The sequence below is a fragment of the Cololabis saira genome, chromosome 11 (genome assembly GCF_033807715.1).
Source record: "Cololabis saira isolate AMF1-May2022 chromosome 11, fColSai1.1, whole genome shotgun sequence".
Lineage (NCBI taxonomy): Eukaryota > Metazoa > Chordata > Actinopteri > Beloniformes > Belonidae > Cololabis > Cololabis saira.
The window spans coordinates 37,593,122-37,607,921 of NC_084597.1; the positions used below are offsets into that span (position 1 = coordinate 37,593,122).

Consider the following 14,800-nt stretch of genomic DNA (forward strand, 5'->3'; position numbering starts at 1 on the left):
GCACTGCTCTCAGAATAGGAAAGTGAGACGAAACCATGCACTTGAATGGCTTTTGAAAGGCTTCTCAACTACTACCCCCCCCAGTTTCACATTTAAAAGTTGCCTTTTTTTCCCCTGTGCTTGAGGTCATGTATTGGGTGTCTTACGTGACAATTAAATTAACAGGTCAAACATAACGCAAGCCTGTCACTTTGTTTGGGGCCAACTACATCTGTAAACACGTCATTCAGTCAGCTGTTCATATCTGCAGGGGACTGTGCCATCGCAAATGCTGGTCAGGTTTTTTCCAGCTTCCTCATCTTGTCATAACCGGGTGATGCAAAGCTGTATGACTGATTTATTAAAAGGTACCAGAGACGTTCAATAAATGAGACAGCCCACTACGGTTGTGTTTCCTGTATCTGTGTCACGTGGGTTTCCCCACTGCCCCGCCCCTTTGGGAGACAGGAAGCAGGTCCTGAGTCTATTGAGTCCTATGGGAAAAGTGAACGTGAGCACAGATTATTACCAATTCCTTCGCCCCATAGTAACCTAAGTAAATATGGGACCCATTTTTCAAAAGCCACAAACCTTCTGTACATACTGACACCAAAATGGCAATTTTCAGACGGACAGATTAGGAGAAAATGAACTTTGTTTGAGACCCGTCTTTGTCTGAGCAACACACTCTCGCGAGATTTGGCTCTCATAGCTCTGCTCAGAGTCGTCGGTCACTGCAGAACTGCCAAAGTCGTTTTCCCATCGGATAAAATGAAGTTTAAAACTAAAATAAAAGTCTTTTTGGAAGAAAGTTGTACTGTATCTAGTGTTGTATGTTCCAAAACGATGTGGGGAGAGGGGCGACCACGCCCACTTAGGAGACAGGAAGTGTATACCATTCCATACCATTGGCAGTAACGGTAATGCGCTATCTTCTGTATAGAGTATCTTTGGAGGTACGTACCACCGTGTTGATGGGAGGGGTAGCAGATTCTGCCTCGAAACATTGTTTTATGGGGACTTTTGTACGTTATTCCTGTAATATTATGACCAAATCATGTTGTCAACTTTTCATTAAGACCATAAGAAATTGAGCCAACTTGTGGGAAAAAGGAAAAGTGGATTTTTACCAGTAATACAAAAGAGAAATCACTTCATACGATATACTATATTTCCATCAATGAACAGCCCATTAATCATTTTCTCTCTGGAGTTCCTGGGATTGATCATATGTTCTCCAGATCATGCTTATATTCATTCCACTTCACAAAAAAAAACATTATATAAATACGCACACACACATTAGGAAATCTCGACAAGCTGCATGTAGAAGTTAAGCCTAGCAGGGAGTCAGATACAATGAACAAAGTTTATTTTCAAAATAAAACACGCTGAGAAAACTCCCAGTCCAAAATATCACTACATCATCATAACTAGAGGCACCAGGCTGGAAATCAGAGCATTATAATCATAACAAAGAGTGGTTCAACTCTTGTAAACATACAAATTGTGACACCACGGACATTTTTTTTGTAACAACCCATGAAAACTGACTGCAGGAATTTTGAGCAACTAAAAAAATTTAAATATGGGCAACGTGTTCATGAAACAACAAGCGTGTCAAAGGTGAGGTAAAAAAAAGAAAAGAAAAAAATCTGTCCAAGGTAACAAACGTTGCCAAGTAATGTACATGGAGATGTGTCTAACGATGTACTGACCCTTTGAGATGAGTATACAGCAATAACAGCATGGATCACTCACTATTAAGCGAGCTAAAATGTGGCAGATAAAATATTTTACGCATAATTTTAGTTTAGCACTTTACTACAAAAAAGAAACTAAGATAATATAAAATTGCAGCTTGTGAAGACTTAATTCAAAATAAACAATTACAGTATGACTATTAAAAGGTATTAAAATGACTAAAGTCAATATTTCTGTACATGTTTGACTGAAAACTTTACATGTCAACCTGCTGTTAGCTAAACAGGAAAACATGAAGAGAAAAGTAAGACAATTAAGAATTTTGTTTGAACTTCCTTCCCAGCGCACTGAACGCATTGAACAGCGTGATCCCACCACAAAAAAAGGACAAACTACACCACAGCTTCAAAGAAATTTCCTTTTCTTTCTTTTTGTAGTCCTGAATTTGAATTGCCTGGTGTGATGAAAACTTTAGAGTGACACTAAATCTTTTTTTTCGAAGCACATACTTGTAGACAGCTATAAACAGTATCATATTGACCATATTCCGATAATCGGAGTTTAAATCCCTAGATCTTCTCTACTAATCTCATCAATAACACCTTTGGGATTTGGAAAAATCTCATCAGAGTGAGTGCCGGCCACATCTCAAGCATGAGAACGCTGATAGTGGCCTTTCAGACGCATCTTTATTTTGATCAATTTACTTCCGAGTTGCTTTTCCACTGACATTATTTCATCTACCCTGTGGTAGTCCACAACTTCTTCTTTCATGACTTGCCTGCGGGTAGGAAAAACCTGTTCCTCTAATATTCAAACGCAGTGAAGCCCTTCCGTGTAGTTGTGTGATGTGGACTTCAAGTAAAGTCGGACAAGGACACAAGATGAGAGCAGAGAGAGAGAGAGAGAGAGAGAGAGAGTATAAACGTGACGTTTTTTTCTGAGTCAAGGTAAATGCCACAATCTTTTATTGACTAAATCCATTTTGCACACTCACTGTTAAGCTGTAAAGTCACATCAAATAGAGTCATTTCTGCACAGCTCCACTTCCAGTTGAATGCTTTCACTAGACTAACCCTCGTGACATAATACACATATTTATGCATATTAAACTTTTTCAGCTCCTATTTATGTATTCTCTGTGAAATGTTTTGCATGTTACTGGTTGTAATGTACTGAGGACAAGAAAGGAAGAAAAAAAAGAGAAAAAAAAAAGAGTTGTTACATCTGAATAAAACAGACTTTAAACAGACATCTCTGCTGATCTGCATTGCAAAGAGCACCTCGGTCCCACAGCTCACATGATATGAGTGGTTGCTGCTGAATGCATCCAAAGTGGAGCTGCTGTTGCGAAAATGGAGAGATTATTGTAATTAAGCTTTTAATCTCTGGGCTGAAGGCTGTTCCAAGTCAAACTCTGAATAAAAAAACACAAATGACTGGTGTGAAGGTCAGATTTAGGTCTTCAGCTCAAAATATCAGATTTTAAGTATGATCCTAATGGCTAGCAAAGGTTACAGTCATGTGACTTGAAGCCACCAACATAGCTAAAACTAGGAATGGGTGATATTTTACCGTTCACGATAAACCGTCAAAAAAATTCCCCACGGTAAGAATTTGTCATCTCGCGGTAAAAACAATTCCCGTTGATGACGTTTTTGTGTAAAACTGATTTATGGTTCTGTGTTAAATCCACGCACAACGTACGTGAAGGAAGGAAGGAAGGAAGGAAGGAAGGAAGGAAGGAAGGAAGGAAGGAAGGAAGGAAGGAAGGAAGGAAGGAAGGAAGGAAGGAAGGAAGGAAGGAAGGAAGGAAGGAAGGACGGACGTGAGGATGGGAGGATGGGAGAAAAGGAAGGGAGAAAAGAAGGAAGGAAGGAAGGAAGGAAGGAAGGAAGGAAGGAAGGAAGGAAGGAAGGAAGGAAGGAAGGAAGGAAGGAAGGAAGGAAGGAAGGAAGGAAGGAAGGAAGGAAGGAAGGAAGGAAGGAAGGAAGGACGGACGTGAGGATGGGAGAAAAGGAAGGGAGAAAAGAAGGAAGGAAGGAAGGAAGGAAGGAAGGAAGGAAGGAAGGAAGGAAGGAAGGAAGGAAGGAAGGAAGGAAGGAAGGAAGGAAGGAAGGAAGGAAGGAAGGAAGGAAGGAAGGAAGGAAGGAAGGAAGGAAGGACGTGAGGATGGGAGAAAAGGAAGGGAGAAAAGAAGGAAGGAAGGAAGGAAGGAAGGAAGGAAGGAAGGAAGGAAGGAAGGAAGGAAGGAAGGAAGGAAGGAAGGAAGGAAGGAAGGAAGGAAGGAAGGAAAGATATGAGCCTGAAAGAAAGAAAGAAAGAAAGAAAGAAAGAAAGAAAGAAAGAAAGAAAGAAAGAAAGAAAGAAAGAAAGAAAGAAAGAAAGAAAGAAAGAAAGAAAGAAAGAAATGAGCCAGAAAGAAAGAAAGAAAGAAAGAAAGAAAGAAAGAAAGAAAGAAACAAAGAAAGAAAGAAAGAAACAAAGAAACAAAGAAAGAAACAAAGAAAGAAACAAAGAAACAAAGAAAGAAACAAAGAAAGAAACAAAGAAAAAAGGATAAATTCCCATTGATACGTGTTTGTGTAACAAACATGGCGGATCTGAGTCATTCCAGTTTTGCAGTACAGGTGTAACTCATTTCATTGGTTTTTATTAATTCAATTTAATTGGTGTAGTTTTGTAGTATTTAGTATCTTTTAGAGCAGTGTTTTGGCTCCAAAGACTGAATGTGGTGATAGATTTATAGTTACAAAGGTGGAGTTGAATTGGTATTTTTCTTATAGTCATTTTTATCGTTATCGGGATAAATGCCAGAAATTATCGTGATCATTTTTTTAGTCCATACCGCCCATCCCTAGCTAAAACTCACGATTACTGTCCACTGTGTTTTGGTAGGGGAGAACTACACATTGTTTTTTCTGATTGACCCTCAGATGAGGACATTTTTTCCTCAGGCAAATGTTTTTGATATTCCCATCACCTTCATTATCACTAGTCATTCGGGGCTGGAGCCCAACTTTAACCCTTTTCCCTCTATAAATAACATGATAATATTATATGCTCGATCACACATGAAATCTGACTATGTTTCAGTTTTGCTTTGTTGTTTTTTAATCTTGCGGAGACCCAGTATGAATGACGTTTGGGAATACAACACTATCTTCAAAAACCTTTTCATCAGTGTGCTGCTCAACTATCCCCTGGAGATAGGAGACAGGACAAAAATGAGCTACCGGGTCTTAACAGGGACATTTCACACCGTGCATATTGAGAGAACGAGATAAAGTTGTGGGCTGAACATTTTGTGGCATAGCTTAAAAAAAACAGCAGCAGAATGCTGCTGCTTCATCTGCAAGCACAAGTTAGTGAAGGAAGAAGGCTCTGAACCGTTCCAGCGGTGCTCATTTATGAAAACAAGTACTTCCACTATACCTCTTCATTTGATATAGCAGGTTTACCTAATAAAGGCCGATGAATACAGATACAACTGACTGATGGGAGGGACATGAAGATGAGGGCATAGCATATAAGGAAAAATAAAACATTGTTAACGCCCATCACAAATATGATTGCAAACTATAATATTAGGCTACCTGAAAAAAAAAAAAAAAAACCTTATCAAAGTGTTTGCAACATATAATCAAGCCCACATCTATCCTACATGTTAAGCTTCTCATTTCCTGCTACTCACAAATAAAACAATAATTTCAGATCCTCTCAACCCTTCCAGTCTCTTGCCATTTAAAAACGTTGAAGTGGGCAGGGCTAAGAAAAGTCTGACATCACCCACTCCTTCCCTCCACCAATCAGGATTTAGCAACATTTGAAACTATTAAGATATTTGCCTTTTAACTGATATCGAAACTAATCAAACTAATCGATGCTTCCAAGTCCTAGTAATTAAAAAAACAAGAAAACATTTTAATTATGCAGTCAAGTTTAAGGGTCTAGGGATATTTTAAAATACCAAATAATTTCATAAGTTATTAATTATCAATGCATGCAACAAAGGGCCTTTCGAAAGAAGGGAATAAAAAAAGAAAAAGAAAGAGTCGGGATGCAAAATGTGAGTGTGGGATCATGTTTCTGTTTCGGACTGCTTTGAATTTTAGAGGTCTAGTGTTCAATGTGTGGGTTAAATTTTTACAGGATTCCACACCCGTTTTTGTCTTTCATAAGAAACAAGCATCATTATTTTCCACTAAGCTCCCTCTAGGGTCCAAACTTTCTGGAAAATATAACTAGAAGCTGCTGCCAGCTGGTGCCTGCAGCCTCCTCAGACCAAATCACTAAACGAAGCTCATCAGGAAATGGTATGAGGTAACTCATAACTCCGTTATAATCGCTGAAATAAAAAGGGATTTAATATCAGGTCAGTAGAACAGTCGAAAATATAACAATTTATATCCTGGATCTGACTCTGACTACGTTTCACTGCTGTTTGTGTTCATGGATAAATGGAGGCTTTTGCATTTCAGAAAAAAAAATCATTTTACTTGTTTGAAGCAAGTTTTCCAATTATCAGACAACACTGTTTGAGTGAGCACTTGTCAGAGTCCAGAGAGAGTATAGTAACGCGTTACAAAGGTTATCACACCGTATGAAGGCAGAAGCCACCTGAGGCAGAGGTCACTAGCAAAGCCTTTGATGTTTGAATTCACTATCCTGCCTTTGTGCCAACCTTAACATTATAACTATTCTTTATCACTAGAGTTTAAATGTGTAAAACCTTTTCTTTGTTAAACTGAAAGGTAGTTCCCCCCCTCACACCCCCCAATATCATACCTGTTACCAGAGTTAGAGCCGCTGAGGAACTCCCTTTTCACAAACTCATCCTTTCCAGGTATCTTTTAGTCCAATGCGAGTTTTATGGACGGGCGGGCCTGGAAAGTCCGGCTGAAATGTGAGCTTTTTCAGAAGCCCACCGGCAACAGGTGCTCTTTTCACGTCCAGGTGAGTGAGGCATCGACGCTCCGCTGCTCTGGTCCAGCCTCCTCCTCCTCCCTCTCCCCCCGGAGGGAGCTCCTGTTTCCTGGTTAAGGCTGATTTATGGTTCCGCGTTACACCGACGCAGAGCCTGCGGCGTATTTACCGTACGGTGCGCGTCGCCGCGATAACCTACGGCGTAGGCTCTGCGTCGATTTAACGCAGAACCATAATTCAGGCTTTACGCTCAAAGCGTCCAGGGCGCATCAAAGCGGACTTTAAAATATCCCAGCCTGAAATGTGCTGGATGTTTAAACCTGTGCAGTCTTTGTTTGCCCATTTATTTTGTTGTTATTTCATCTCAAATGTCCAGGTGATGATGGAAGCCAAATAAGGAGCTAAATAAGGCGATGAGTTACCCGTTAAGACCTGCGACTAACAGCCACGCGTTTTATGAGCATTTAAATGAGCATTTATGATCACTCTGTCTCTGCTGATATCAATATCTGACTTTAATATTACCTTTTCCCCCCTATTACTGTATCTTCATTAAAGAAAAAAAGAACTAGTCCTGATGCCTGTTTTGCTTAAGGCAATAGTAAGATCAGTCGTTGACCCCCAAACATATTCATGAGTCATAACCATATACCACATTTAAACTTTTTATATATATATATATATATATATATATATATATAGTTTATTGATAAACATCAGATCAATTCAATTTAAATACAACAAGGTGCAATTAAATCTCAAGCGTGGCAGTTTCATTTATACCAATTTGTATTTATTGTAGTTTAAAATACACCTAAAGCAAGAAGATATACAAATACAACCACATTGTACATCAACTTTACAAGTACTGCAAATATAATTCATTCATAAGGATTTAGCATAATACAAATATATAATGCATTTATTCAAGTTAAATATTGTGAAACCAACATTCAAGCGGCATCTGTGAAGACTCCGTTGATTCCGTGTTTTACTGAGGAAAAAACATATCCTCTGATTGTGAAAAAGCTGAACCAACCAATAGATTCTAATCATTTGGAAATGGTTTTGTAACAAGTTCTGTCCAGCTGATGTGCAGCAGTAATGATTATGTCTTCTCCCTATTGATAGTGTGTTAACCAGCTGAGTGCTCCAAACCAGCAAACTGACAAAACATCTGCTTTCCCAGACATCTGAACATCTGCTGAGAATCAATTCATCAAGGGCTGATAATTAGCAGCACCTGGCTGCATCTTACCCTGTGGAAGTAGTAGTGTGTGTGTGTGTGTGTGTGTGTGTGTGTGTGTGTGTGTGTGTGTGTGTGTGTGTGTGTGTGTGTAACAGCAACATATTACTGACCCCTCACTATTCATTGGTAACAAAAAAACAGCTGCTCTCTGAGGAGCAATAAAAGTTTAAAAGAAATTAGAGGAAACAGGGCAAAAAAGTAAATAATATGGATAAATGTATAGCATATTAGCAAAGCTCCTGCAAAAGTCCACCTGATGGCAGAATGAATATTGCCTCTTTTGTTTCATACATTCATAAAGTAAACAGGGGCAGCATACAGTACAGGGTACGCCATACGTCAAAGGAAGAACAGGCAGCAGTTTTCTCTTGTTTCAGTCACCAAAATCTGGGATATCGTCATAGGAGTAACCTCGGTAACCCTTGGCAGCGTAGTAGGCTATCCTCAAATGGTAAAATCCGGGAAGGAAAACGAGCAGGCCGATGATGATGACGGGAATGGTGCGGTCGGGATGCTGTGGAGACGACACAGAATCACAGAATATGTTTTTACAGTGAAAGGTTTATGCCAAGCCGCAAGCTCGCTAACGTTAAACCGCAGATTTTTTACAAATGCATCAGAGCTACTTTTGTACTCTCTGATGTCCCCTCACCATGTCTTCAAACATAAATGAATACAAATCACACATTAGAATATATTATCAGATAATGTGATGCCAGAAGAGGATTCACAATATTACACTCAGCCAAGTAAACACCAGGGCACTCATTATGCCTCAACATAAATCGTTCAAATGAAAAGGGTGAAGAAGGTGTGCAGGCGTGACGACTGCATTCATCTGAGGTCTGGTTTCATGTAAATCAGCAGCTGGTTGTGGTGCAGGCCGGCTAACCACCAGGAGGCAGAGGCCGCCTCCATCAACAGCAGAGTGATGGGTGTGCATCCTCCACCAGATGGCAGGCTGATGCACGGAGTTGCTGCAGACCTCCCACTGCTCCTGCAGCATGAATACGGGATCAAAACCGTGTACTACTTGTCAACATGCAGACCAGACTTATAGGAAAAACCCAAGTCTTGGTTTTAATCAGATTCAGTCTCTTCTTGAGTAAAATATAAAACAACTGAATTCCTTAATTAGTTTCAAATTTTTTGATTTCTCGCAGAAAGTTGTTTCGAATTTTCCTCAGCCCAAGTGCTCGCAGGGATGTAAAACAAGAAATTAATAACAGATTAAACCTTGTTCTTCAGTCTAAAGCCCTTCCTTCCTTTTTTTTCCACAAAAAACCAGTCTGCTCTTTGTCTCGAATCTCCTGTAATCTCCCAGCATTAGACATGATACCTTTACTCATGTGGCCTGATTGGCAAATACAGCAGGCTCCAATACTCTGATGCTGAAGTCTGATTAAAATTTCTACAAATACAACCTGCAGACTGGGCCAAAGAGCGAGAAAAAAAAATCCCATTAAGATCCTACTGATAATTACTAATATAAAACGTTCAGGCTCAGAAATCTCCCACATGGTGGCATGAATTTGAGATGCGGAAGTCACAGCAAGAGATCCACTGAAGTTGGCGCTTCCTGCTATTAAATCATTCATTATGTTTAAACACACCAAAAAGCCTTGTGACCAGCAGGAAATTGGCTGCAGAACCATAAAATATGAAGAAAGCGGTTTCTTTGTAGGGGTGTGAGGGGGTTTTTAATGATTTGAGTTTGAATTTTTGGATGTTGTGTTCATCGTCTCAATGTCACAAGCAAGACTGGGTTTCACTTGCAACAGAGCTTTTTTTGTCTCATGAAAGCCAGAAAAAACACAGGTCTGATCTGTGACAAACACACACACACAAAAAAGACTAATTTCCCGGAGGTGGGCTCGTTCAAGCAACCTCATATTGTGCAGTCATCCTCGCTGTTATGGCTCGCTGGGTCACTTAATGGGACTGAACCACCGATCACTAAATTTACCTCACCTATGTTTTCTTGCCAAGACAAGCAGTTGATCATGTGCCAAAATCAGGTAGGGGATATCTGATCAGATTCCCCATCATGTTTATCTTTTCTCAGTTCAGATGGTTCCTAAATTCTAAGTTAAATGTTGTCTAAGTCATTTCTTGTTCTACCTATATCAATGTTTGCTATTTGAATACTTCACACTGAAGGGACACCAATTATTTATTTCTGACAAACAGAAACATTGTGATTAAAAGCCGTAACCAAAGAACAATGCCAGAGACGGTATGAAAACAGATCAGACATCAAGAACCTGAGCCAGTAGAGCATCTGCATTTGCACCCTGAAGAACATTAACACCTCCAGATTATTGTCTGCTGTAGTCTTAAAAATGACAGCCACACAAATCATCATTATCATAAAATTAATGAGACTGTCTCATATATTACAAACTGACATTCATTTATCTGGAGGAGTTTAATTATCCTTTGTTGCAGAGAGTTAGTTCAATTAAGAGATTAATTTAGAAAATATGAAATTAGATAGATAGATAGATAGATAGATAGATAGATAGATAGATAGATAGATAGATAGATAGATAGATAGATAGATAGATAGATAGATAGATAGATAGATAGATAGATAGATAGATAGATAGATAGATAGATAGATACTAAGCAATTAGACAATTAGACTGCTTTTAGTTCTTTCTGCAAACACATCTTAAGATGGTGTCATGGTATAATATTTGTGAATGTTGGCAGTTGTATTAGTGATTATTGCTCAGTACTGCAGTACTTAACAAGGGTTTCTAAACCAACCCCGTGTGGTTACATCAGCTATTCCAGAAAGGCTATCCCTGATGCTGTGCAGACTAATGAATCAGAGACCGCAGGTGTGCAGTTTATGCTTGCATTCCTCCAGTTTCCTTGAAATGTTTAATGATTTCATGTGCTGTAGAGAGAGGAATAGGAAAATACTTCCAACATTTCTTTAATGAAAATTGATTTTTTTATAACGTTTCAAGAGATTTCTCACATATTTTCACATGTTCAGATCTTTGCTCCTCAAAGACTCACATTTTGATGAATACCTTTGTTTAACCAAACTGTGAGTACCATAGTAACCATAATAGGTCACCTTTAAATGACCCCAGAGCAACCTTTTTTTTCACCTGAAAGTAAGTAATTGAACAAATTAAATGAAGCTGACAAGAAAAAAAATGTAATAATGGAATGGAAATAAATAAAATCAAAGTAAACATAAGTAAGTAAATTTTTTTTGCCATATCCGAACTCTTTCTGATTTTGTTTTGCACATTTCATTGAACAAGTCCTGCAGGATGTGATTGACAAAAACATGCTGAACATAACACACCAAACACTTTGTTTCAGTCTACATGATGGAAGTACACAGTTCATCTGTGTCCAAACTTTCTCTTCTCAGACCCATCAATGTGATCTTTGACACGAAGACAACGTTTTACATGAACTCACCTCAACCTTTATGGTTCCTGCCAGAAGCAGCGCCCCAAAGATTATCAGTAAGGACCCAACCAGGAACAGGAATATTGCCAGAGCGATCGCCTTGTGTGGAACCTTTGGTGGACTCTTCCTGAACTGCAACGAGTTTCGGAAATATACAACATTTTATAGTATTTTTTAAGAGGTTTATTATAATCATCATGCAAAAGAAATGAGTATCTAAGCTGTGGCCTATTCTGAAAACAAATCAATAATCTGAGAATTAAAGAATCAGTTAAATGCTGATGTACGGTATACTGAGACAGCCTGAATCCAGAGTAGTGTAACAAATTCTCAAATATAGCTGAATAATCACCTGCCGAATATCTTTGTGAATGCGCAAGAGAGCTGCTGCTGTTTATAATGAAAACCCTAGTTAGACTAAATCCCCTGAATGCAATCATATTATTTTTAATGAATTCATACACATACTGCATGTATAAAGATGTATGACCTTATCTCAAGAAGCAGCTTTATTCTAACTTTAATGCCACGTCTTTGCATGGCTCTCTTGAGTTGTTACTACCTCCTTAACGGGAAATCCATTCTTTGGATTTGTTTCTGACTTACTGTTAGTGGTAATAAATGTTGCACTGATGTCTAGTATGAAAAACATTTGAGATTATTGCGACACACAAGTCTTTCTCACCTGTAAGTCTATGTAACCATCGTCATCAGCAGCCAACCGTGAATACTTGACCTTGTTGTTGGAGGTTCCAGTGGATAATATGTTGCTTCTAGCTGCCTTCATTTTGACAAAAGAGCTGTTTGGAAGAAAAGATCCGGAAAAGTTGTTTAAAAGTAATTTAAATGTTTTGTTTTGTAGTCCAATATAAGTGAAGCTCATCTGCTTTAATGAATGCAAACAAAAAAAGAGGAAGACAATAAGACTGAAGCATAAATAAAAAACAATTAAAGCAACTCGGCTTATTGATTTGTTCAAAGATCATAATACACATCAAGAAATGTCAAAGATGGCTACTGAGGTCCACAATAATTACTTTCTCAGTGTATAATGAAGATGTAAATTAAAATCTTGTAAAATATGGCTACCTATTCCAGACAAGAACAAATATAACATTTTTAAAAGTAAGGTCACGTGTTCGAAAAAGCAACCGAAAGAAAAAAGAAAGAAAAAAACTTAAGAGAAAAGTTATCCTCTCAGTTCATTTATGCCAAGTCACTTCTGCTTTTGGGAAGCCTTTGGGGAACTTTTGATTCTTCTGAATAGAGGAACGGGGTTTAAATAAGCAACTAGATTCTTGAGTGACACATTGGTTTCTGATGAGCAGTTTTAAAGTCTCATTTTCTTCATACTGAACAAAACCACGTTGCTCGGGAAGCCGGCAGGTACACACCCACCGTATATCAGTCAAAGTAAGCTGTGGCTACCAAATCCTCCATCTGATCCCCACCCAAATACATGCAGAGCTGCTAGGAGACGTCTACAGCACAGGACCTCATTTAACATGTTGGTTCTTTAAATTGGCTGCCAGTAGAGCAACGAATTGATTTTAAAATACTTGTACTGACTTTTAGAGCTTTTCATGGCCAAGCCCCAAAATATAGTTGTGATCTTTTAAGTGTTTATGCCCCAGCTCACTCACTCGGGTCATCAGAACAAAACGTATTATCTGTCCCAAGATCCCGGTAAAGGACAAGAGGTGATCATGCTTTTCAGTCCATCGTGTAATGCTCTTCCTCTCTATGTGTGTCTGACCAACAGTGCTGACTCTTGAAGTGAAGACCCTTTTATTTGGACAAGCTTTTAGTTGACTGAATAACCTTGACTTTGCTATTTTTTAAACTCGGTTTTATTTTGCTGTTTTGTTTCTTTTTTATGTTCTTAATCCCTGTTTGTTATACATCTCTTCTTTCTTCTTTTATCCTGCTCTGCTTGTTATTGTAAAGTACTTTGTGATTTTTATCTGCGATTAGTGCTCTAGTTATAAAGTTGACTGATTGATTGATTCGATGGTGAAAAAAAAAATCAAAAATTACTGCCACATTTAGCCAATGCTTAGTTGCTTAGTTGGTAGACACAGTTAACTGGTTTGTTAAGCACGGTAGCATGACAATTATGGATAAACAAGTGATAATGGCTAACCGTTGGCTGCCAATCAATCAAATTAGAAATAAATGTATGGGGGTAATGTAATGTAATAAATAAATAAAATAAATGAATAAATAAATAAAAATAAGAAAGCCCCTCCTCAGTGGGCAGACCCCCTCCTTGGGGTCTGGGAGTTGCCCAGACCAGGAGAAGCACAGGAGGTCAGATCCACGACGGGCCAGCAGCCTCCTCTGGGTCTGGTTGGTCCAAGATACGATCCCCCCTGACTCTAAATCACCTTCTCTTAAGAGGAAAATCATTTGTGCCACTTGTATCCACGATCTCGTTCTTTTGATCACTACCATAGGAACATAAGACCGACTGGTAAATCAAGAGCTGTGCTTTTTTGCTCAGCTCGGCTGAGATCCTGTCCATGAAAGTATTTTATCGACTGACCTTTAAAGGGTTAACACAATTTACCAATTCTTGCTTTCCACAAACAAAACATTTTTTTTTATTAGATTAAATTTACTTCTAAAAATACCAGCTTGCCTTTTCAAATCTTTCATTAATATTATTATCATCAATTAAAATAATTATCAAATCTATACTTTATGCAATATAATAACATATAGATACACACACAAAGTAGTCCTGCAACACCAAACGCTCCACACAGGCTTAAGCCTTAACTCTTGTACCCTGGAGATGTTGGCTCTGTCAAGGATCGTTGCCTTGAGCTCCAGGAGTCACAAATCCATGAGAAATAATTCACCAAGGCAGGATGAGCTCTCACATGTGGCACACACGCTGGTATTATCCTATATCTGTCAACCTAATAACCACATTACACTGTGGCTGTGCTTCATCTAGCTATAACACAACCATATGAACAATGACATAGGTTGTGTTACCGCCAGTAACAAAACAAAGCTGAAGCTTTAACTAACTTAAATGCACGTCTAAAACCACTCTACGTCGTGATTGTTCAGGTCAAACAAGCATTAGCCCGCAGGAAGTCACGCTATCAGCCACACGCTGTAAACTATAACGCGGGCGCATTAGTTTATCACTAATGTCTTCTCATTGTTACTTTCTTACCTTTATGTGATGTCAAGAAAACAAAACCAATGTTTAAATGAGCCTCAGAGTTGTTGTCAACCGATAACTTCCTTATTTTGATTTTACAGCGCATGCGCACAGGAGTCTGGGACGCTTTCTTGCGTTGACTTGCTGGTTTGTTGTTAAAGCGGCAGCTGCGCTGCGGGGGGGAAGGGATGGCTGTATGAAACATTACAGTTTCTCTGAAAAGTTTTAAACGTATTCGTATAACTTCAGTTTTCTTCCCTGGTGAGGCAGCGTTTTGTTATTCTGCTCCTCACCGGTGGAACAAACTTACCTGCTGTACTCTACTG

General features: G+C 38.8%; 2 protein-coding genes across 4 annotated transcripts in view; both read right to left on the reverse strand.

Annotated features, from left to right (window-relative positions):
• Positions 1-6,646, reverse strand: part of igsf9a (immunoglobulin superfamily, member 9a) — a 97,405-nt gene extending 90,759 nt beyond the window's left edge. For all 3 annotated transcript variants that reach the window (XR_009783501.1, XM_061734447.1, XM_061734445.1), the window contains exon 1: positions 6,472-6,646. The gene's annotated coding sequence lies outside the window, so the exon portion shown is untranslated. The remainder of the gene's footprint in view (positions 1-6,471) is intronic.
• Positions 6,647-7,380: 734 nt separating this feature from the next.
• Positions 7,381-14,596, reverse strand: LOC133454745 (transmembrane protein 230-like). Its single transcript, XM_061733471.1, has 4 exons — positions 14,487-14,596; positions 11,982-12,096; positions 11,306-11,428; positions 7,381-8,372 (listed from the first exon to the last, which is right to left on the reverse strand). The coding sequence occupies exons 2-4, from the start codon at positions 12,081-12,083 to the stop codon at positions 8,232-8,234; spliced, it is 366 nt and encodes a 121-aa protein (XP_061589455.1). The 5' UTR covers positions 12,084-12,096; positions 14,487-14,596; the 3' UTR covers positions 7,381-8,231.
• Positions 14,597-14,800: the final 204 nt, after the last annotated feature.